This window comes from Vidua chalybeata, chromosome 5 (genome assembly GCF_026979565.1).
Source record: "Vidua chalybeata isolate OUT-0048 chromosome 5, bVidCha1 merged haplotype, whole genome shotgun sequence".
Taxonomy (NCBI): domain Eukaryota; kingdom Metazoa; phylum Chordata; class Aves; order Passeriformes; family Viduidae; genus Vidua; species Vidua chalybeata.
The window spans coordinates 12,776,511-12,801,793 of NC_071534.1; the positions used below are offsets into that span (position 1 = coordinate 12,776,511).

Below are 25,283 nucleotides of genomic sequence, written 5' to 3' on the forward strand. Positions count from 1 at the left end.
GTTGATCTGTTATGTTTAAAGGGATGGTTTTTTTGCCAAAGTCTTCCATCAAACCTTTATCACTGAAGTTGTACAGGGGTTATTTGCTACTTGTCACCATAGAACAGAATGAACAGGTACTTACGTTATATCTAGTGGATCTTTCCTGGGGGCCTTGTCTCTAGAAAAAGGTATTAAATCTCCTCCTCTGAAGGAGAAGAGTTATTCAAACTATCCCAAGAGGGAAATTTTCTAATATTTACCTGGAAAGCCTGTTAAACAGTAAAGCGGAGATTTTTTTTGTGAATCAAGTAATTGGGAATTGAGCTCTACAAGGTGATTTGTGACTTTGGTCTCTGAATCCTGGTCCTTAAGTGTATTGAACTGCAAAATTTTGTCTATGTAAATATGAAAAAGAGATTTTTTTTTTCCATTTGCTATGCAGAATAAAATCTAGTATTTTTCAAATAGGCTATATTATGTGAGATTTTTATTACCACATAACCTGTCAGACAGGTCTATCAAAGATAAAGACAACAGCTTTGGGTCTCATCAACATTACAAAGATGAATTATTGCTGCAAAAATATAGATAGATTATGGGAGGGTAATCTGAAGGAAAGATTCTGTTTTCTGAGGAAAAGATTTTTTTTTAATATTGCTTGTACTTTTCCAAAATGAAGGAACCTCTAGGGAAAGAAGTAGAAAAATTGATGTATCTCTGAGAGAAAAATACTCAATTAAAATAAAACCCAATAAATAATCAATTGTGTACACAATTTTATTTTTTATTTACCATGTTATATTTAGACTTTGATATGTAAAAATTATTTAAATTTAGAATTCATACATTAGATCTGAACACTTCAGCAAAAAAATTTGCATTTGCAGTGTTTTTGTACTAAGGTATTTTTCTTGATATTGCTAAATAACTTGCAGTTGGGTAGATAATGGATTTATCTTTTAGCATTTCATAATCTTCTCAGTATCTCAGTAATCAATTCCAATATTAAGAGAAATATTTCCCAAATAAATGAAGTTTGTAAAAATTCATCTAGGTTAATGTAGCTTAGATGAGGTTACCAACTGGCAAACGGGGTAGACACATGTATGCATAAGGTGTTTTGCTCAGGTTGATGGGATTACCATCCAGTCTGATGTCTTCAAGAGCCCTACGCACATAAGTAAAATCTCTCATTTTGCAGAAAGTATCTTCATGCATCTCTTGAATGTTGTTGTTCTAAAAGAAAACAAGCAAACAAAAAAGAAGCTATCAGAATATTTACCTGAAAGTAATTTTTTACTCTGAAACACCATTTATGGACATATTTTCAGTGTCTAGAGCTTGAACTCAAGGGCCCAGATTGTGGTGACAAGTCATGAACAGAGAAATCTTCCAAGCAGGGGAAAATTTCTTGGACAATGTAAAGCTTCAAAACTAAGTAACTCAAAGCAATGTAGCAGAGATAGGCTTTGAAGGAGGAGCCTGGTAGAAGTATGGAGCATTTTCATTTCCAGATTATAGTGAAGAGCCATATTAAGACAAATTTGATCCACGATAGGCCAGTCCAAAAATCATAGAAACATAATTATCATCCTTACATCTTAATATGCCTCAACCTGAAAGGTACAACTCTTGTGATTTGATCTGTGACAATTTCTTTCCTCCCAGCCCTCTCACATTAGTTTAACTCACACCTGTATATATACTGGCAAAATTGAATGCTTTTGATTTTATTCCTTTGATTTAAATTGCTCTTACATGCCTTATATTCACTGAGCTTCCATTCTTGAAGCGAACCATTCTCAACAATGAATTTCTGGAATACAGCATTGTCAGGAAACTGGGACTAAAAACTCATTACCTAAAATGAGGGCTGTCTGAAAATTGTTCCCTTCTCCATTCCTTTACTAGTGAAAAATTGGCGTGGACAAAGTCCTGCTCATTAACTTTTTTTTTCTGTAGCACATAGCACTGAATATTTAATTTACAGGCACAAACAGGTGAAAAGGAAGTCAGCTAGCAGGCAGAGAGTTTCAATAAATTTACTTACTGAAAGATCGAGGTTAAATGATGTGAGGTACATTACATTGCTTACTGAAAGCTTTTTTCTGTATGATGCAATAAGTAAAAACATCTGATAAAACTGTAAATTGGTACAAGAGGAGATATAGGGAAATAAGCAGAGCTGGAAAAGGTTAAGGAAGGATTCAGAAAGAAACTATTAGATCATAGTAATTCTAGAATTTGATTTTTGAAAAAAATATTGTGTTACAAACTGTGAAAATTAATGCTTAGCTGACCTAAATTTTACTTCTCTAGAAGACTTCAATCACTAGTTAATTTTATGTTTCCCATAGCTTGTTTAGTCAAGTAAGAACATTTTTGGCTAAACAGAAGAAACATTATAAGACAAATATTTGCCCTTCTGAGTTGTGCATATGCTTTGAGCATGATATAAAAAGCCATTTCATGATATAAAAGCCTACCTGAAGATGAAGAGCTTGGAGGCTTTCAGGGAGCGGCAATGGAATGTGATCCAAGTTATTGTCAGTGATATAAAGATGCTGTAGTTCATCTAGATTCTAGAGGAAAATGGAAGAAAGCAGGGGGAAATGACAGATATATTTTAGCATCTCTGGTCAGTAAGTTCGAGATCTATCACTACAATGAGCACCACTGGATAGCAAAACATTTTATTTCAGAATGATATGGTGAAAAGACAAATTCAAAGACAGTAATGAACTCTGATTTGCATAGGCTGAGAATGTTGCTGATAAGGGTTAGGTGTTCAGATTAAAATGAAGGGGAAAAATGTTTTTCAAATATCTACAGAATTATTAAAGATGTAATTTTAATGATGATGTTGTTTGTTTTCTTTTGTGACAAGGCTGCTCAATTTTGCAAAAGTGTATTATGTTGAAGTAAATTATAACTGTATAAAAAATACCTGAGTTAAAAATACATTTCTCATTCCATTACAAAAGGTAAATAATTTTCTCCCTTGACTTGTTGGAGGAATGAATACTTAGAAATCTGGCAGACACCATAGCCAGGCTGCTCACAGTGGTCTTTGAAAGGTCACAGGGATCAGGAGAAGTGCCTGAGGACTGGAGGTAAGCCAGTGTCACTCCTATCTACAAAAAGGGCAAGGTGGATCTAGGGAACTACCATGGCCTCATTCCAGAGGCCATCTTCATCCCCAGGAATGATAAGAAGGTAATCAGGAGTAGCCAGCATGGATTCACTAAAGGTAAATCATGCTTGACCAACCTGATTGCCTTCTAAAACGAAACAACTACCAGAATGGATGAGGGGAAAACCCTGAATATTTTCTACCCTGACTTCAGCAAGGCTTTCAATGCTGTCTCTCATAGTGTACTCTTAGCAAACTCAGGAAGTGTGGGCTGGAAGAGTGAGAGTGAGGTGGATTGAGAACTGACTGAATGGCAGATCCCAGAAGGACATAATAATCAATGGCACAGTCTAGTGGGAGGTCTGCCACTGATGCTGTCCCTCAAGGTTCAGTGCTGGGCCCAGTATTGTTTAACAGGTTCATCAATGACTTGGGCGGAGGGACAGATGCCTCCTCAGCAAGTTCACTGATGACACAAAGCTGGGAGGAGTGGCTGATACCCCAGAGGGCTGTGCAGCTCTCCAGAAGGACCCCAACAGGCTGGAGACATGGGCCGAGAAATCTGAAATTCCATATAGGCAAATACAGGGTCTTGCACCTGGTAAAAAGTAACCAGAAGTACAGACTGGGGGCTGATCTGCTGGAAAGCAGCTCTGCAGATAAGCACCTGGGGGTTCTGGTGGACAACAAGCTGTCCATGAGCCACCAGTGCCCTTGTGGCCAAGAAGGCCAATGGAGTCCTGGATTACATTAGGAAAAGAATTGCCAGCAGGTCAAGGGAGGTGATTCTGGTCCTCTGCTCAGCCCTGTTGAGGTACATCTGGAGTGCTGTGTCCAGTTCTGGGCTCCTCAGGACAAGAGAGAGACATGGAGCTCCTTGAGCAGGTCCATTTGATGGCTACAAAGATGATTAGGGGACTGGAGCATCTCTCTTAGGAGAATAGGCTACACTTCTAACCATATCATCTGGGGAGAGGAAGAAAATATTTTCCCATCACACCCAAACTTACTTTAAATGCCTCATTTGGTATCCCTCTGCGACCAAGCCTGTTCTTACTAACATCAATGAATGTTAAGGTAGATGGTAACTCAGGGAGTTGCCTTATCCGATTGTCACGGAGCACCAATTCCTGAAGTTGAGGCAATCTTCGGAAAGCATCCTTGTGGATATCTGATATGAAGTTTGCAGTCAAATCAATCCTCTTTAAATGGTCTGGCATAGAAATATGATACAATAGACTTATAAGAATGTATTTCCTGAAATTTAAAAAAAACTCTGCCTGTGTTATTCTTTATGCATCTTTCAGTGAAAGACTTCAAAGTTGAGTTTTAAGATTTCTGTGTGTTTTGGGAAACTTATAAATTATTATAGTTTGGAAAAATGACACTTAAAGGGAAATAAACATATTTTCTACTACCTTGTTCAACATTTATTTATTTCAACACTTTCCTATATGAAAGAAATTTGATATATTGACTTCTTTATAAAATGCACTCAAACACTTTGTCAATTTAAAAAAAAAACCCAAAATTAAATTGAATATTTGGGGGGGTTTATTACTTTTCTAAAGTAATAAATCTTTTCTAAAGATGATTGCAAGTAACAGCAAAAAGATCAATGATCATTGTAATTTATCATAATTCAGAAGTTTGACAGAGAATCTGCATCTAATGTATGGACCTTTGTGCTCTAAAGTAGCAAAATGCATGTGCATTTATGTGTGAAATTTCCCATAATCAAACATTATATAAAATAGATCACTATATATCTGGTTGATATGAGCCAGAAATAATCAAAATTAAAGCTGATTTCAATAACACTGCTATCCATACTTAAGTTAGCAAAGTCATTTCTGCTGATCTTCTTGATTCTGTTATAGCGTGAATAGAAATACGTGGTTTTCTTAGGCAATGGTGGAACAGCAAGAAGCTCACGATCATCACAGTAGACTGTGGTCCCTAGGCACGTACACAAAAGGCAGGTGGGAAGATCTATCAAGGAATTTAAAAGAAAACACTTTGTTAGAAAGGATATGAATAAAAAATCATATTAAATTACTACAATGAAATGCTCACATAAGCAGCTAATGATCAGTCTTTGTCTATGGTAAAGTTCACTTCCCATTCTGCTTTGATCACCAAATCATATCGTTGCAACACTAAAGTGATTAAATTATTTTTAAAATTAATTTATTTTTCTCCCTGTGCCTAGAATAACAATTAATTTGTTCTAATAAATTGTTTCTCAAACTATAATAGAATATTTGGTGACAGCAACCAGACAGAAGTTGATTTCCCCTTAAGCTAGCAGATACATCCTCCCATCTAGATGGGGGAATAATAGCTGATGAATGATATTTTCTACTTAATCTGTCTCTCTGTCACTCTTTTTCTCTCCTCCCTCTCCCTTTTTATATTTCTTTCTACCCCTCTCTCTCCCCCTCTCACATTTACTATTAAATAAAATCCATGCTATTGACTGGTATATGGCCTCATTTACACTTCAATTCAGGCAGAGGCATCCCTCTAACAATTTTAATAATTGGATTGTAACACTTGTGACACTGACTTTTTGATACATCTTTTATGAGTATATTGTGAGTATAAATCAGCATATGTGTTTATCAGCTTTTAATCCCATAGAAATACTTTTCTGTTTCATGTTTTCCACCTCCTTGTAGCAGATGGGGTGGTTTGCTCTTGTTATTTATAAGATAGTAGGAGAATTCAGGAATATGAAGATGTTTTTCTTGCAGATTAGTTTTTTCTCCAGGTCAGATTTGGCTACATGAGAGATGTGCCTTCTTAATCTGCCCCATTACCTGTAGGTTATTGAGGTGCCATTTGAGGCAAGATTAAAGAATCAGTAACCAAAGTACTCTTTTATTTTTATGTGATAATCTCTACTTGGACATCCAGGAATACAATTTCCCTAGAGATAAGGATCTTTTCATGCTTTCCCTAACTTTCTCCACAGGACAGATTAAACTGGCTGCAGAGAGTAGGTCTAGTACAGGGAAAAAATAATTCACACCTTGAACTATTCTAGCAAATCTAGGCCTAAATGAATACTGAGTTAAGGATGGCTGCTATTTTTTCATAATATTGCAACATAGTACCACAATATGGGGAAAGGGTTTCACCCTGTCCTGTTTTTGATCTTGGAGGAGTGGTATTTTTCACCAATGTCTGGTAGACAATGAAAAAAAACAGAGGTAGGGGAAGAATTCAAAAAGTTATCAATAAGAAAAATGAGCATGGCTTAGTGTTACTGAGCCTTGTAGTCTTTTATTCAGTACCAGGCCAATAGCAGCAACCTCTGACAGGAAAGTATGTTGCTATAAAAAGGAAGACAAAAGAGAAATCTGATTTGATATATTACTGCCTTGAGCATTTCTTTAGTTGATGCACTACTTGATTTGCATTTAGTACTCAAAAATACAATGCAGATACAGAATTCAACATATATAATATTTACAGGATATAATGCAAAATCTTCTAATTTTCAAAATTGAAAAGTATGGGCCTTTTTTTTTTCTTTTTTCTGGAATCTCCTTGGAAGTTCTCATTCCATTTTGATTTGTTTTGACAGTGTATATTTTTGCCTGGTCAAGCTTACTTGTAGCATGTACCAAAATAAGACTATGAATTATTAACTTCACTGAACGCACAATTTTGGAAGCAAGAACTCTGTCTGGGTTTTATGTTTGGAGTTGGTTTGTTGGTTTTTTTCGTTTTTTTTTTTTTTTTTTCATTTAATTTTTCTTCTATGGCACTCAGCTGTAGTGTTGGGCATAGTAGAAAGTAGGATTTTCCTGTTACTGTATGTTGATCACCATACAACACAAAGATCCCTCACAGAAATTGATAACTATAGTGAACTTTACCTACTATAATTTAGAGGAGCTTCTGACAAATGCCAAAAATTGCAGTGCAAAAACTGTGGGGGAGAGGGACGGATTATGTTTCACAATTTTAATTGTCCTGCAAGATTTAAAAAGTTTTATTCCAGTATAGATAGTCAGAAGAACTGAAAATTGTCTCCACTAAAAAGTTCTAAGTAGCTCCTTTTCTTTCAGTTTTTCAGTTTATAGCTTTCATGGTCAAAAATTTTTCAACATTTTGATTATACTTTGTATGAATACATTTATAAAAAACATGTCGCAAATCATTATAAGTGAAGGCAGTTGATAATGATATTGAAATGTAAGACAGAAAAACAAGTACTGGTAGCATTGCCAACCATCAGCAAATTTTCAAGTTGTAAATCTTCACTGGCACAGTTGTTTTCACAGTGAAATAAGGAAATCTTTTGGTTAAGCACCTTTCTGACTTGGGAGGATTCAAGATAGGCATGTTGTATCTTTCTTCAGTAAGAGACATACAGAAATTATGTACTTCTTTTTCAGTAAAAAAGAAAATAAAATTAGCTTACTCAAAATCAACGCTACACACAAAAACATTTCTCTTGTCTACTAACCATCTTGAGTCTGGGGTCCAAGAACCCCTGACCCCTGTGCTGAAGACCCGTCAATTAATTTTGGTGTTGATGCTTCATCCTCAGTTTCTTCTGTCAATGGTGCAGAAGAATAACTGTCTTGAATTACAGAAGGTAGTTTTGTCCCAATATCTGTCTAGGGAAAATAAAAAAGAATTGTTACTGTTTACTTCCCTTGGAAGCTGTTCCTCTTCCAGTTATTCATATTCTCCCACTAGAGGTCGCATTTTTTCTGAGATTTAGTGCTCGAGCTACATTTTATCCGAGGGCTATAATGAATTCTGATGGTATATAAGCAATTTATGAAAATCCAACATACTGTTCACTTTTTAGCTCAGTGCTTTGAGTGGCTTTTATGTATGCAACATACATGCACATACTTCACATGCATATACTTCATTACTGAGAATATATACTAGCAAAATTATTTTTCCATATTTATTAAAAGATAAATTAATTTGTGATAAAATTGATAAACTGTTGTGAAAAATGAAAATTTGCTACGAAATATCAAAAAGGTGCAAGTCATTTACCATAAAATTTTGAATTGTACCATCATAAATCCAAATCCAGTGTAGGTGTGCAGGCTCTGCTTAGAACACTAACATGATTTAAAAATATTACTAAATAATTCTGAACTCCAACTTTACATACAACTTTCTAATATGTGCAAGACTCTGGTTAACTTCATTCATTAGTAGCTGTATTATGTAGTATAAAAAAAAGGGATATAGATAAAAATATTGCATAAAACCTTGGTTTTAAAACACTTATAAAATTTGGAAGATCCTTGCATGGAACTAGAAAGCTTATTTTTTTTGTCCTTCACTCAACAAAACTAATCAAAGCAGTAAATTTTGACAGGTTAAATCTAATTCTAAAAATGTATTCTGTTGATTTTCCTATATGACAATTTAGGATAAAAATTAATATGTAGCAATTTTCCTGTATCACATCACCTCTCATAAACAGAGTATTGCAGACTTGCCAGGCTTGTTACAGAGGGGTCTATGTTAGCAAAGAGGCAGAGTTGTTTTCTGTAATCATCAGATGTAGTTATGGGATCTTTCCAAGTTACTTTCCCACCATATCTTTATTTCCCCATGTGTAATAATATTGTTCAGCTGAGCCAGAGCCCCTTTTGAAAGTGCACTCTTTATTCTTCAAATCCAAAACAATTAATTAGTGTCATTATAAAGTTTTGCACATGTGAGGTGCTGTTAAAAATGTAGGCAATGCATTTAACCCTGCGGGTGCTGCACCCCTGTGCTGCAGTTAGCACTCCTTAGCTTTTTCTAAGGCACAGCCAAATATAGGAATTTTGTCACAGTACCATTATTCCAATTGTAAAGGCACCAAAGCCCAAAATTCTGCTTTAGTTTTCATCCACTTCAGCTTTCTAGCAAAACACCACCACAAAACTCTTGAATCCTGAGTTTTTCACCAGACCAAGCATCTCCTTTTTTGACCCCATCCCACAGCTACTGCTTTCTTTGCTGTCTCCATGAAGAACTAGTTGTAGAAATCAATCACAATAGTGTTCATAAGTTCTAATTGTAAAAGACAGATAAAAAGTAATTGCATCCAGACTGGCCAAATAGTTAGAATTTTTAAAAATTGATTTTGTGTGTAGACTTTAGAAGTTAAAGGAACTAAACCACATAACATCTGGATTCCAAACACAGGCAGATCTTTGCCATATTTGATCCCTATTTGAATCTCTTTGTATGTGTATATATATATAATATGTAACCAGCAGCTCAAGGGATGTGATTCTGCCCTTCTACTCTGTTCTTGTGAGACTCCACCTGTAGTACTGTATCCAGCACTGGAGACTCCAGCACAAGGAGGACATGGGCCTGTGTGGAGCAAGTCCAGAGGAGAGCCAAGAAGATGAAGACAGGCTGAGAGAGTTGGGGTTCTTCAGCCCAGAGAAAAGAAGACCTTATCGTAGCTCTTCAGTGCCTAAAGGGGACCTACAAGAAAGCTGAAGAGAGACTTTTTAGAAGGACATGTAGTGATAGGACAAGGGGGAATGGCTTGAGGCTGAAACTTTTATGTATTATTAAATTCCTTACTGTGAGGGTACTGAGGCATTGGAAATGGTTGCCCAGAGAAGTTATGGATTCCTATGCTCAAGGCAAGTTTGGATCGGGCTTTGAGCAACCTGGGCTATTTCAAAGTATCCCTGTCCATGGCATGGGGGTTGGAAGTAGAAGATCTTGGTCCCTTCCAACACAAACAATTCTAGGGTTCTATGAACTGTGAAAATTTCAGAAAAAAAACAATTTACATCTCATAACAGACTATCTTGCAGCATAGCTATATATAATTACAAGCAATATTAAGCATTAGGATCCTGGGTTGCCTTAGAACATCTAAATAACTACCTAAAATCTAATTCTTTTGTATATAAATAATTTGGTTTAGGCTATATAATGGCAATAGGTTCAAATATTTTATATTAATTAGTTTCGCTGAAGACAGAGAACATGAAAGCAATAAAAAAACAGTAAGCACTCTGAACCACACAGGCTCAGATTTTGACTAAGAATATTTTAGGTTTTCTGTATATTCTTTAGTTATATTCTACTACGCCACAGATGCTATTACTAATTAGAGTTTATGGATAAAAATGCCCCAGTACAGTTACCAAGATCATAACCTCACAAAATACAAGGTAATCAAATGAGCATTTGATGACCTTCAGCTGAACTGAGTAACCTGAGTTGATGTAAGAATAAGGTTGTCCCTTGTCCTTTTGTGCAGACAAATACACAATGTTACCATCTGTAGCATTGACAGTAGACAGCTTAACCAGGAATGGACTTGGGGACAAATCAAAAGAAGGCTTTGGGAACAAAGGAAGTGGGACAGCTGTTCTCCAAATGGAGGAAGCCTAGAGGGAGAGATACATTCCAGACTTTTATTGACCCAGGTTAGTGCTGCCCTAGAGTTCTTGCACATGCTGTCTACCTCTTCACCAGATTTGTGGAAATTAGATAAGAATCCCTCTTCTGAACTTTGGAATTAAATCCAGAGATTTAAGATCAGTTAATGTCTTTATATGCAACTTTTGTTCTATTGAAAGTAATATTCTGTAGAAGAGTATTTTCAAGATAGGCTTTGTAAATAGGCTTCAGACCAAAGATAATTTTCCTTTCACTTGTGATGAAGTTTGGGTCATCTACACTGACTGCATATTTGGGACATGCTTTATGGAACTTACAATTTTAGGATTTGTTATTTACTTTATGCTTTCTGAGGGTTCTTAGTTGATTAATCACTGCAGCTGTTGGGTAGCAAAGCAGAGGTGTTAACCTCTAGTACTTCCATTTCTACAGTTATCTCTTTCTTATTGTAGGACGTTACCTGGAATTGCAGATACACAGTTAAAAGTCTCCCAGCAGTTTCCCTGCAAATGCACTATGTCTGGGGTTTAGGGGAACTGTTCCAAGTAGTTAGCATTATCTATTCTGTCTCCTGCAGTCATGAGTGTCATAAGAAAACAAAAATTATTGATGTTAACTTAATGATGTTACAATTTTTATACTTGTAACAGAGTAGGAGTTCAGTGATATATGTGTTTTGCATACCAGACCCAGAGCATGAGCGCTATTTTCTTGCTGTACATAACTTGGATTTGAACCAGTGACCTAAAGGTAAAAGTCTGTTTCCCATTATTGGTCATCTGATCCATGCAGCTTTGTATCTTTTACAAGTTTGATAAATCATGCGAAATTGTAACAAGACAAAGATGTTTCTTGGACTATTTGCTGTACAGAATAATCCCTCATTTTCCAGATGTTTGTTTATTTTTGGAAACCGGACTTTGCTAAAAAAAACTAAAAATTGAAACATAAATTATTGTATATCACTTAATGGCATTATTTTCCATAGGGTTTTTTGGAGGGAGGTCAGAGCCTGGAATTAGGCAGGGAGTGGACTTGTATTTCATCTGGTACTTTAAGAAATATTCTTTGTGAAAAATCACAAAGCAGGAAGAACATTATACAGAAATACAATAAAGTATGTTTCTCTTTGCCAATAGCTACAAGTCTTCAAATAATAATCTGCCTTCCAAGACAGTTTTAATACACAGCATAAGAAAAACTGAAGCGATATCATGTCACCTATCTTTAGCCATCTGTGTGGTTAATAGTTACCCTACTCTGTCTTTAGAATCAATCAAGAGATTTAGAGAATACCAGTGCAGATTAATCCTAGAGCATACCAAAGGATAGTGATATCTTTCCTAAGATTACATGGAGTACCTACTTTTTTCCCCATCCTATATTTATCCAATGTGACTCCTTTTTCTAATGAAAGTTCTTAGTGGGGCTGACCAATTCAGAGGCACTTTGAGACCAGGAAGTCACAAAAGTCAAGAATGCAGAAATCAGAACACATGAGTAAGTGATAAAATGCAATTTTATTACTGGTAAATCCAGTTTGCAACTTGCCATCCATAGGCTGGGCATTTAGTTTATATTAGCATCACTTCACAGTCAGTACAGAAAGAGACAAAACTTCTTAAAAGGGGCTCCAGACATTGGCTATAGAAATTCATTTTAGGGTGGGCTCTGTATCTCACCACTGACAGTAAAATACGCAAGACAAACAAAGGACTAGGAGAGGCTCGGGAGTTTATTTTATGTATCTTTTTTATGTGTCTATTTTATGTCTACATCTTTTAGGATCAAAGCTGATGTATTACATGTGATAAGTTTAAATCCACGGGACAATCTGAAGTGTGTTCTGTTCCAGTGTTTATTTTACAGCAAAAAATAAATTTAATACACAAAAATTCAAAACTTAAAAAGAGGCATTTTAACCTTGAAGGGACAGTTGTTCCACACACTGACCCATCAAAAGGAACTGGTTTCTCCCATAGCTGTTTTGAAAATACCAAGACTTACAAGACAATGTCTAATTATGGTAGAAATTATTCATAGAGTCACAGAATGTTTTGGGTTGGATGGGACCATAAAAATCATCTATTTCCAACCCCCTTGCCACAGGCAGGAAGGTTTGCTTTCCTTTTCAAAAGTGGCCTAAATTTATTTTTGAAATTTGCATTTAAAGACTTATTTTCTATCTTAAAAAGAAATTGAATTGTTAGTCACTCCAGACAAGTGATTAACAAGAGGTATAGTCAAAACCTTTCTGAAAAACTAGAAAAATTCCTATTTGGGGATAAAGCTTCAAATGATAAGTTTGATTCTCTGATCAACTGTGTGGCTGACTTGTACATGACTTGTACCAATTAATAGTTTTTTTTTCAAAATGTATATGATGTTCTGAAAAGTCATTGTATATCCTCTTTGAAATCTCTTATTTAATTAAATACCAACCATCAAGACAGGAACGTGTAATCCTCTCCCAAGTGCAGAATGGCAAGAGTGACTTCTTGTTCAAGCATGGCTCCTCTTTATGTGTGTTATGCCAACAGGATATGCCCTATTATTAGTTTGAGTCAAATTCAACAAACTATCGACTAATGCTAATCAAAAGGCATCAAATATTAGACTTTCACTGTGTTTCTTTCAGAATATTTTGTGGATCATATTTTACAGCTCACCTCTTTTGTGTAAACAGACCCAGACCAACCTGTATTTAACTCCCTCACTTTTCTGCTTATTCAGTGCTAGGCAAACCATTCTTGCTTTTCAGCCTCACTGATAGCCTATCTTAGCAATGAAAATATTTTTTCTGATGCTCCTATATTTTTACTTCTTATTTTTCTAACTTAGTTTTTGCTACCTAAAGAAAAATTGACTGATTATATTTAACAGACACTGTGATATGTGATATGGCAGTGCCATTTTCTTAAGCAGTAGTAGCTGATGTATATAAGAATTTCTCTCCACAATTTGTTTTTCTCACACATTTTCCAAACAAAGTTTTAGTTTCAAAGAGGGAAAAAGTTAGAACCTCACACAATAATTCCTTTGAGAGTCTGGCTTGATTTTATTAATTTTAAAGAAGGAAATCTCTCTTTGTATATGCGTTCAGAGCAGTTGGCCACTTGACTGTGGCCTCTGGACCCTACCATGATATAAATATTAATTCAAAATACTAATGAACTCTAAAGAAAAGGGGAGATACATCAGCTCATGTTTATACTGTTACTGTCTGTTTCAGAAGATAAATTCAACACAAAGCTTGTACACTTACGGTGACATTTCTTTGCCACAGCTTTCTCCTTGAGGACCTTGGAATTCTTTCCTTGATAATAGGCTTTCCTTTTACATTGCCTTTTTTAGCCATTATCTATGAAAGATACTGCTATCTTAATGTCTCTATGTGCATTTTATTTCTGAGTGATATATTACTTTAAGTTTTTCCAGTAATAATATCCATTTGGATGCAAAACATTAGCTAGGTCTTCTGTGTCTCACTAACCTGGGATCTTGGAAACCATAGATTTTATAATCTATAATGTCACCTAACACATGACAATGCATAGCTTTGATTGAGGATTCAATACAATTCTCACAAGTAATTCACAGCTACAATTACTTGCCCCCTGAAAATATTTGCATTAAAAAAATATTCCATGTATACATACGGAACCTTTCCCAACCTTAAGATTATTCCAGAATCTATGATGAAAATGGACTTCAAGTGAAGAATATCAAGAGCCATTATCTAGAAATGTTTTCAGAAAAATGTTTTCAATCCAATGAAGAGTGTGTGTATATGCACATATGCACTCTACACAAGAAACAATACTTCCAGAGTATGAGAATTAGCAAAGAAGTCATGAAGTTGGACTGAGTCACTCTTCGTGAACTGTATTAAGACGAAATTCTCATACTAAACCTGAAACAGTTGTCTAGGGTTCATCAAAAGTTACTTGAGGAAGATAGGGGTATGGGGTCAGGCTGGGATGGAATTAACTTTCCCCATGGCATTGCTCAGTGCTGTGCTTTGTGTTTTCAGCTGAAAAGGTGTTGATAATACACCAGTGCTCAGTGACTGCTGAGCAGTGCTGGCACAGAACCAAGACTGTCTCTCCAGCCACTCTCCAAGACTATCCCTCTCACCAGTATGGCAGGGGTGGTCAAGATCTCAGGAGGGGATAGAACCAGGGCAGGTGACCCAAGGAGCAAAGGGATATTCAATATGGCATCTGGTCAGCAATAAGAGCTGAGAGAAAGGAGGCAGTGAGGGTAGGGGGTGGGCTTTATTATTAAGGTGTTTGTCATCAGGAGCACCTGCTACAGGTACTCAAGTCCTACTTCCCTGGAAGTGTTTGGCCCTCACCTGCTGATGGGAAGTAGAGAATAAATATTTTGTTTCCCTTTGGTTCTCCATGCAACCTTTGTTTTTCTTCATTAAACTGCCTACATGTCAACACAAGTTTTTAACCTTAATTTCTTCCCTTGTATGTCTGAGAAGGGGGAGTGAGAAAGCACTTTGATGGTCACCTTTGTAGCCAGCTGAGATCAACCCACCTCAATATATATCCCAAGAGAATGATTCATTCACTTGTTTTAGAGCATGGTATGGGGATGCCAAGCCTAATTTTAACCAGGTAGAATGAGTGGAAAGGATCCCTTTCTAATTATCTTCAGGTCTTTCCACACTTTGGTGATTACACATTGAATGTGTGATTACAGTACCTAATAGTCTAGAAAAGGACATGCTGACACAGTTGCTTTAGTTTAACTCCTTGAGGTGCACAGGTTAATTTCTACTTCAATTCACATTGAAATTAAAAGGACTAGCACACAATGCATCTGAAGTACTAGAACTGGTCAGTCTCCTGGACCTTCTGCTAATCAGGTGGATACACAACCTTGGTAAAGTTTGCATTTTGCCAATGAGTCTAAAAATGGATTAAATACAATGACTTCTATTTGGACATAGCTGAATTTTCAAATCTTAAATTGAGGACAGCAACAGAAAATGCTATTTGAGTTTTTTTCTCCACTGTTTCAGAAGCCTGAAGACATGATTCAGAGCTCTTTAAAGGGAAATTCCAGTCTTAAAGAGTTACTGCACACAGGCTAGATCTGTTGAAGGCCTGCTGTTTGTCTGGGTCTCTGTGGTATTGCTCATCATGTAAACTATGCATAATAAAAACTAACCTGTGACCTTGAATAAATATTGAATTTTACACATAGACCCACTTGTGTTGTTCACATCATTATGATAACAAGATTTTAAGCAGTAAAGTCATAACCACAATCAAGGAATCAAATGTATTCTGCTTAAAACTTGCATGACATCAGTACTATCAGTGATTAAAATATAACTTGCAAGACTGACATGCCCTATCAAATAGTACACTGACATGTCTATAAAATTTGCTTGATTCCTACAGCACTGACCACTCATATCTCCTGGGATATGAGGAACTATGAATGCTTAGGATTCTCTTGGGTGGTAAATGGTATTAGGAATGTAAGCAAAAAAAAAAAGATTTTGGCTAAACATCTATGAAAAAAAGGCTCTCACAGGGAGGTCCATCCATATGCAAAACAAAATTCTGTTCAACTGCTGTGATGGATGAACTTCACCTGATGAATTTTAAAAAGACTATCTGAAGAGCTCAGTAATGGAAGATAATCTTGCTCTGGAAAAGAAGCTTACCATTTTACCCTGACTCTGCCTATTCCACGCCTTCTAAAAAAACAACCTGTGTTGGGATCTCTCATATCTTTTCTTGTTGGGTGCAACATCAGTCATCCCAAATTTCCTTTCAGCTGGGAAAGAACACCCATCTTAACCCATTGCTTTATCTCTATCCTTCATTCAGAAGCTTGGAAAGGGCCACCCCATGTTTTGGTGTTATAGGACCTCACAAAGAGCACAGCACAGGAGAATCCCACCTACCATTAAATGCATTACTAAGAAATCTGTTGTTTGAATGAGAAAAACTCAGTGATGAGGCACATTCAAAATAACTTCTCCCATTTCTGGGAAGGAAGTAGTTTCTGTAGGAATGATAAAGACTTCACTTCTAAGAGCAAAGAGGGACAGAAACTGTGGTATATTAATCAATGTGAAATAGAGTACAGCGACGAAAATTGGTAGTGACTTTATCAGGAAAATGAGCTCAAACAGAATCAAGTAGAGCACAAGAGTGGCACAAGGGAAAGGTAAGGAAAGGCCAAAGGCAAAGTTCCTTACAGCAAAGTTCTTCTCAATCCCTCTTAGGTTGAAAATTTATTTCCTACAAATTATAAGGTTCTGATCTTAGTGCTAACTTTAAGATTATTTTTATCTCTTCAGTTCTTCTATTTTGGAATATAGTTATTCTTAAATTATCTCTGTCCTTTGATTTTAAAGCTGTTATCCAATTTCTATTTCACATTGATGAAAGACTAGCTCCTGTCCCTCCTGCTGTAATCATGAATCTTTCAAAGGATTGTATTTTCATTGTTATGTGAAAAAGCACTAAAACATTATGTATAAAAATGAAAATACCATATTATTTAAATGTTATATTTTTTAATCAACTTCTATCACACAAAATCCTGGATCACAGAGTGCTTATATTACCTTCAGGGAAGTTGTACCAATGTCTAATCAGCAGGGTGAGAAAAAAAATTATTGTAGCCTTTTAGTAACTGTAAAGAAATAAAGGATTGTAAAAGAGGAAGGAAGCATTTAAGCCAACAAAGTGGAGTTCCTTGCTTCTACAGGTGACATATCTTATGGGCTCATACTGTATCAGAATTTCAACAGGTTTTTTTCAGTAATTTTTCTTAATTTCCAGTGTTTAAATTCAAATGCTTTCCCTTTCTTTTTTGTTCCTTCTGCCACTTTCCTAACAGCAAAAGAAAACATTAGCATTTATAGCCTGACACACTTGTAGTGAACATAAACCTAAGGAAACAGCATTTTACAACCTCATTTAATGGGAAATGTTGGAAATCTTGTCTCAACTGCCTCCATGCATCACCCAGACAGGTAAATTACTATGATGATCTCCAACAGAATTTGTGGAATTGCATGGAGACCTGAGGAAAGCATGATACCTTTCACTTACTCTAAAAGATTACCACAAATAAAACCCAAAACAATTAGAATATATTTTGGCTGTGTTTGTAGGTTAGGGAAAAAGTGAATGAACTGCAAAGGCAATTGAAACCACATAAGTAGATTTGTCAGATAAGTATTTTCATGGCAAAGAAAAACTGATCAGTAACTACTGCATTTATACACTTTGGAAAGACAGAAAAAATAAAGTTCTAATTACCTCTACTTGGTCAGACTGCTTGTTTTCATCATAGGCAAATGGATGAGGCAGCTCTCCAAATGGTATGTCATAGAATTCGGAATCATAAATTATTGTATCACTGATAGGGGCAGCTACAACAGACTCAAAGATAAAAAATCCCAGAAAAATATTTACAAAGGTCTGCATTTTGTTTTCTTTTCTGAAAGAGAAGAAAATGGACAGATTGTAGGTACTCTAGTACTGACAAGGAATCAATGACAATTTACTGTCACAAATATAGTACTTGTATATAAAATCCACAATATTTCTGATGAATAATTCATATTTATTTATGGTGACTCAGTAGTTTAATCTGGTTTTCTTCATGAAGAGTCCCTGGACCTGAGAATTTTTCATACTGCTTTGGCCATACTCATAGTTATATAATTTAGAAAAGACTTATGGAATTTTATTGGTGTAAAAATAAACATCTGAATGATATTTTTACCCTTTCATCTAGCTTCACCTATTTTCATTGCAATTAGATATGAACGTTTGAGAAACTAGAGAAAAGGTAAATTATTATATTACTTATCACAAAAAATAGTCTTTTGTAATGTATAACAATGTACTATTACATCTCTCCTCCATCATAAAAAACACTAAACAGAATCAAACAAACAAACAAAACCACCACACAGTTAGAAAACATCAGAAACTCTGTCATCTCTGGATAAGCATAATCAAAACACTTTTCACCCGTTAGTTGTTTTGTCAGAACATAATTTTACTTGGTGTGGCACATCTGGACCATACTTTTGCAAAGGTCTTGGAAGCAAAATAAAAGTAATATGTGTCTTCCATCGCCCTGTGGACAGTAGTGCCAGTACTCTGAATTCCTTCATTATTCGATCAACACCTTTTATAAAGTAGTGAGAAATTGTGGTGTGGTGAATTCACCTGTTCTCCTTGGAAAATAAAATTGTAAAACTGAATTACCACCCATTTAAAGTTCTCTAAAATTGAATTTTCACCTATTTAAAGTTCCAGAATTTTGTAAAATTGTAGAAAATTCATGCTAGGCTTGAGCACTAGTGTTTTCCTTGTAAATGATGCATTCACTGTTATCATATAAGATGCCTGACACAAGGCTCTATTCAGTGTTCTTTACTTACATCTTTATTTATCTACAGCTCACATTAATTTCACCAAAAGCACAGTGATGATGAGCAATGCATAAGTCTAATGAACTGTATTCCTTATGTGATGCCATGATAAATACTCTTAAATATTTAATTTCAAAATTGTAGCTACTTATAATAAAGTACAAGAAATATATGAGGCTTTTTTTTAATGTATGTACTGGGCAACAAGCTGAATTTTAGCTTCATGAAAAGAGGTCTTTATAAAGTGGGTTTAGGCATGAGGATATGAAATTCCTCTGGGGATGGTCAGTAACACAAGGCGTTCATTTTTCTCTCATTTTCTTTATTCAGAAAGACTTCAGCTGCTGTTGGAAGAAGCAAGAGTCACTGGGTCTTCTCTTTGAGAAAGCTTAGATGAATTTCACCTTTCAGTATTAGCTTCCAATATTACTAAAAGTATTCTGCTTTATTAAAAAAAAAAAAAAGTAAAATAAAATAGAAACGCAATCAGTTTCTGAAGTATGCTAGAATTAGCGGGTTTTTGTCGGTCTTTATGTTTTCTGCTGCCTATTTTTGACAAAATTGGTTTTGGTCTTGCTTTTCCTTTCCATGCCATTTTTCTCAGATGATTCAGTTATAGAGGGTTATCTATCAACCCAAAATATAGTATTAAAATATATGGTGTAATTTTGGTGTAATGGTGTAATTTTTCCTCTGAATAAACAATTCTTAAATAAAAAATTGTTCACAATGCAAAATTGTTTTCATGTCACAACTCCTAAAAATAAAAGATTTTTAAAGGGTATAAGGCTTGATAGGTATCAATTTTTGCATATATAGAGACAAAATCTGCAAATATCTGAAAAAAAAAAAGGTTTGCCTATGGTTATATTATCTGCACTAATTTGCAGGGTTTGCATGTCTCTATTTCCCTTTCATGTAATATATTGGAATTCACTGTAGAAATATTGGCATCTGCAGTAGCTGTAAGATCAAATATTTTGATGAAGATTATGTACACCTCTCACAGGAAGGAACTAAGACATATCCAGGGAAAAATAAATAGTCTCCAGAATCTGCAAGCTTTGAATCAGTATTAAGCATGATAAAATAAAACAAATACTAGTATTTCCAGCGATAAAAATTCAACTAAGAGAGAAGTGCCAAAACTTACCTTTAGCTTCCACTGTCTCAAATGGGATGGAGCTACTCAGAATGCAGAGCCAGTGCTATTAGACCCTGACCAATGGCAGTAGCATTCTGCAGCTGTGGGAGGTAGCACAGCTTCTACCCTCAGCTGAAGACCTCAGCCCAGGGAGTTTCTCAGACTTCAAACACCTTTAATATATGATTATGCTGAACTGAATTTTTGGAATGTCAAACAAAGATTTGTTGTAAGGAAATGGCATTTATTTCACATGACAGTTTTTTACCCCTTCCTCTCAAATTTCTTGTTACTCCTACCAATATGGCAATAACACTCTCATTTGTACTCTGAAACAACTTTTTTGTATTACCTGATAAACTACAAATACAAATTTGTCAGTGTCCAAAACCAAGGCTTAAGCAAATTGAGTTATATATTAATATTTTCCCTATATGTAACATCTCTATTTCGTGACTTATTATACATGATAATGTTTAATAAATTTCCATCAACTGCAGGTATTATCTGGTATGTATTCAGAGGTACCCCCCCCTTAATTTTCTGTAAGTACTTATGAAGCAATGCTCATATAATATACTCTTTCCAGTGTTTTCCTTCTGAGAGGAAATGCCACTTTCTTAATAGATATGAACCTCTATCATAGGCTGCAAATGATGGGAATACACTCTAGTATGGGCATACACTTCTACTACACCAGAAAAAAGTTTCACTATATTACCATGTCTAGCTATCTCTTTTCCTATATGATTGTGTTTTCTTTATTATCAGTTCCTACTTAATTCTGTACTTTTATATCATCAGTATTTGTACAACATCCACTTTTTCCTCTGAATATTTTCATAATTTTTCCAACTCTTCAATAAAATATGCCTTCAAATACTGTCAATGTCCAATATTAACAAAAGAACCTCTCCTGTATCTCTGGAGGGGTGTAAGATTCATGTATAAGGCTCCAATGTGCTAAGGAAAATTTATTCCCTTTGCTTTATGTAACTTCCACAGCACCTTTTTTTTTTTTTCCCAATAAGGCCATCCTAGTGGACAAAATTTGCATGAGGCACTGAAAGCACATGAAGAATTTTAAGCCACGTGCCTTGTGGCAACAATCCACGATGTTTGACCAATAGGTCAAAGGGTAGAAGAGCAATAGCTCTGTTAGCAGATAGTAGAGGTTAGGGTGTTGTAGGACATACTAAATAGCTCAAGGTATCATGTGCTATTTTGGCAATTGAGTCAAGTCTGCAGTGGCTTTTAGTAATATGACCACTCTTGGATGACAGATTTCTTTCTTAGGAAGGTTTAACATTAATTGCTTCTATGAAAGGTCTTGAATCATTAAATCAGGTATTTTTAATTTCTTTTTTCACTGTCTTACCCATTGCAAAAGCATCTTCTTCCATGAAAAATCAGGGCAGTAAGTACAGTGAAAACACCACACTATTGTGTCCTGTTGCTCTTCTCTTTCTTCAGATCAGTAGCCTCAGTTTACTCTTTAATTTAGTGATCTAGTTGCTTGCAATGCCTGTGTATGCTCCTTCCTGACAACAAAGCAAACATCTGTACCTGCTGCAGCAAAAATTTGTCATTCACCTTCCTAGTGCTACTGATAATTGTTATGCTGCTCCATTTGCAAGTAGGAAACATTATTTCACGTTTCAGCATAGTATTTTCTGCTGTACTTGGTTATTCTGCTAAATCCTCACTTCCAATGTGTCTCCTTCATTTACAAAACATATTCTCTCTAGTCAGGTCCAATATTCATTGCTTTCACTTGTGCAAAAGATGCCAATTTTTTATTTTTGTATTGAAGGAAAATTCATATCTGTAACAAGTTATTAATATAATTATTAATGTTTATCTTCATTCTTACACAACTAAATAGATTTAGGTATATTGAGACCCAGGTCCTGAAACCTTTGTATCTGTAGGTTTGCTTTTTTTGTTTTATAATACCAGTGAAGTTCAAACCACTTTGTGTCTGGATCTTAACTTTGATTTTAGTGGCATACTGTATTCCTGTGAGAATACAACATGCTTTGCTGGCCTTGTTTTCCAGAAACACTAAGCAAGTAAAATTAATTGAAGGCAAATGTTAACTTACAAATATTGGATTTTTATTTTTTGTTAAAGCTAGGGAAACTAGCTCTAGGAAATCTGAAAACTAGGAAATCTGAAAAAAAATATATTTTATATAAAGAATGTTAGAAGCTTACAGGAATGATGGTTTGCTAAGCACACAAATAAAACAGTTTTGTTTGTTTTGGTTTATGCTTTAAAGAGCAAGAATTTGGAGATTGAGTGGTGTATCTGCAGGGGACATGCCTTAGTTGATGCCAAAATTAATGTTTGGCAATTTGTTTGAGCTTGGATGACAGAAGTCCTGACGCTAGCAATCCTGGACCAGATAGAAACCCAAGAGACCCAACAAAAAAAAGAAAAAAAAAGATAAAAGAAAAAAAAAGACTACTTAGAGGTCTTGTGGCATTGCTGAGCAAAACCCGAAGCTTAAAAAGCTCACAGAAAATTTGTGCTTGAGTTAGAAACTGATTCAGATCACTGCTTGCATTTTCTGAATCCTGTTATCACAGAAGATAATGAAATTCCTGAGACTGACAAAAGGACATTTGAGAGTGAGCTTTTCATGCCCTCTAATTAGTCCCTTCACTGACACTTGGGCTTTTTCCAGATTCTCTGGCCTTGTGCAGTGTAAGTTACTGTCTTGTGAACTTCCTCAGCTGTCTTTAAATCTTGCTGTTTGACTTAGTTGGGCTTGATTAAAAGCTCACTGAAGTTAATAGAGAGTTCCATCACATTCAGTGGTTTTTGGGGCACTGCTTAAACTGGAAGCATACCCAGCTGTGACCATTGCCTAACACATTCCTAGGCAGAATGCATTCCCACTGCATAATTTCTGGCAGTAGTAAATGAATTAATTTATTCCCCTGTTTTTTTGAGAGGGCTTTGTTTCCATTTCAGTTCTCCCAGTTTTTGGAGGTGCAATGACTCCTAAGGGTGTTCTTGAACTCAGTGCCAAAGCCTCAGGGTTATCCTATTTTTGTTTTTCCAAAGCTTTGATTATAAAGCACTGAACCTTTGATTCAGACTGTCAACATTCACTCATTATAATTTTTTCTTTGCTTTCTTTTCTTTCAGGCCTCACAGATTCATCCCCAGGAACTTATGATAAGAAAAAAAATGTGTGGAAAAAAAATACTACCTTTGTCATAAAATAAAAAATCCTGTCTGAATCTCATAAAGAGCTTGGGTATTGTACCAACTTTCCCTCTTGTCAGCTTCTTGACCTGCTAGTCTGAACAGAAGCAGAGGTCTTCAGTCTACTGTGACAGCTCTGGAAAATTCTTGTACTGATTTTTAACAAGAGTATGTCCAGAATTGAAAGGAGTGACAGGAGAATCCCAAAATTAATTTTGTTGTTTCATTTTGGCACTTGGCCAAAAGATTCTCCTTGTCTGAAGCTATAGTGTAAGAGTAATAAAGCAAAGTTAACATGTTGATGTATTCTCATCTAGAACAGTAGTAACAAAATAAAAGATCACCTTCTCCTGGGCCAGGGACCAGTCCTACATAAGAGGGGAGGTAATAAATGAGTGTTCCTGTAGTGGTGACAGTAAGTTCAACTGTTGAGTTGCACAGTCTCTTAAAAGTCACATTCAGTTTCCTCCAAATTTTTCATGTTCTGTTACCAAAAAGGTATCTGTCAGATGAACAAAATTGGGTCACCCATATTGTGTGACAGAGACAATTGTGTTTTGGTCAGAAGTGGGAGGTCCATGAATATTAATTTCTCAAAATATGCTATGACTCATGAGCTTGTTAATGTTAGTATGAGGAAGCAAATGAATGTTTGTTTTCTTTGAGTTTACTGTAGACAAGTAACTGCAAAGTAGATGTAACTCCTTCTAGAGACACTATAAATTCTTTGGAAAGACATGTATTATTGTGAATAAAAAAAAAATAAATTAGGATTTAAAATATGACTTTTCAAACAATATCTTTTTACCTACACATATGTACCTTTACCTAATTCAAATTCATTGGTTTTGGTTTTCTAAATAAAAGCAGTATTTAGTATTCCAGATTAGGCCCACTGAATGAAAAATTTTACTACAGTGCATACCAAAGAGCACTGGATCAAGCATCTTTGACATGCTACTTCTCCCAGTCATTTAATATGAAAATCCTCCAACATTTTCACCGATGTTGCATGATGTACCAGTGTGCCTGCTTCATGTCCAAATAAAAGCTTTTCTCACCTTGTTTTTGTTGACTTTATTATTTCCTGCATCATTATTTATCATTCATTTTCCAATCTCAAATATGTGGTCAGAATTATACTGAACAAAGGAAAAGCACAATGTGACATTCTGGAATCATTGAAGATCAGTTCAATCAGTTTCAGGGCTAAAATTCAGGCCAGCATTTTAGACTGATTCCTTCTGCAGTACTGAACACTCTTGACTGTTTTGTTTGTTTGTTTGTTTGTTCTGTAGGCATAGGAAGAGGATGGAGAGGTAGGAATCTGCTTTAATAGATCCCTTGCCTGTCTCAGTATCACTTGCATTTCATGAATTGCTGGACTGTGGAATTTTGTTCACCCTAGGGCCCTGGGAAAAGAAGAGCATCATATGAACCTCGCTGGGACTGGGGAACAAAGGCTGGATAGCAGAAAAACAAATATCTCAGAGAGCAGGAGAAAGGAAGGAAATCATGCGTCTGCAGAAGGGATTAGCATTTCCATTTTGCTCATCAAAGTTAAAAGAAGTATAAAAGAAGGATTTAGAGTGCTCCAACTGTTCCATCCTCTGTGCAAATTAGCATAAACAGCAGGGAAAAGAGAGTTAAACAGAAAATGTGAGATAGCTACAACTGTTTTTGCTAGCAAAGTCTTGTTTAGATTTAATTATTTCTGCATAAACAGTGAATGCAAAGCAATAAAAAGAAACTTTTTAGTGAGTCACAGAAATAACTACCCTTTACGTAGAGATCTACTCAAGTGTCTCATGTTTGCCTGATCTTTTGTTCTTGATAGCAGATTCCTTTTCAATTCACATACTCTTAAAGTCTGTTATTCTTTTCCTCTATGTGTACTTTAATTTTCACCTCTTACATCCATGGTTGATGCAGGCAGATAGCATATGACTTTTTCTCTGTCCTTCAAATAT

The 25,283-nt window shown here is 35.6% G+C and overlaps 1 protein-coding gene across 1 annotated transcript; it reads right to left on the minus strand.

The window, feature by feature from the left end:
* Positions 1-778: 778 nt before the first annotated feature.
* Positions 779-20,127, minus strand: EPYC (epiphycan). Its single transcript, XM_053943243.1, has 7 exons — positions 20,107-20,127; positions 17,827-18,007; positions 7,596-7,749; positions 4,949-5,107; positions 4,126-4,328; positions 2,469-2,564; positions 779-1,218 (listed from the first exon to the last, which is right to left on the minus strand). Exons 2-7 carry the CDS (start codon positions 17,992-17,994, stop codon positions 1,048-1,050), a joined length of 951 nt encoding a protein of 316 aa, XP_053799218.1. The 5' UTR covers positions 17,995-18,007; positions 20,107-20,127; the 3' UTR covers positions 779-1,047.
* Positions 20,128-25,283: the final 5,156 nt, after the last annotated feature.

Bases quoted from the DNA above. Each gene is read 5' to 3' on its own strand.
- EPYC (XM_053943243.1), bottom strand. From the start codon at position 17,994: ATGCAGACCTTTGTAAATATTTTTCTGGGATTTTTTATCTTTGAGTCT. The intron at 5,108-7,595 runs GTTAGTAGACAA...ATTCCTTGATAG, and splicing joins TGGACCCCAGACTCAAGATG to ATCTTCCCACCTGCCTTTTG. The intron at 4,329-4,948 runs GTATGGATAGCA...TTTCTATGCCAG, and splicing joins AAATGACTTTGCTAACTTAA to ACCATTTAAAGAGGATTGAT.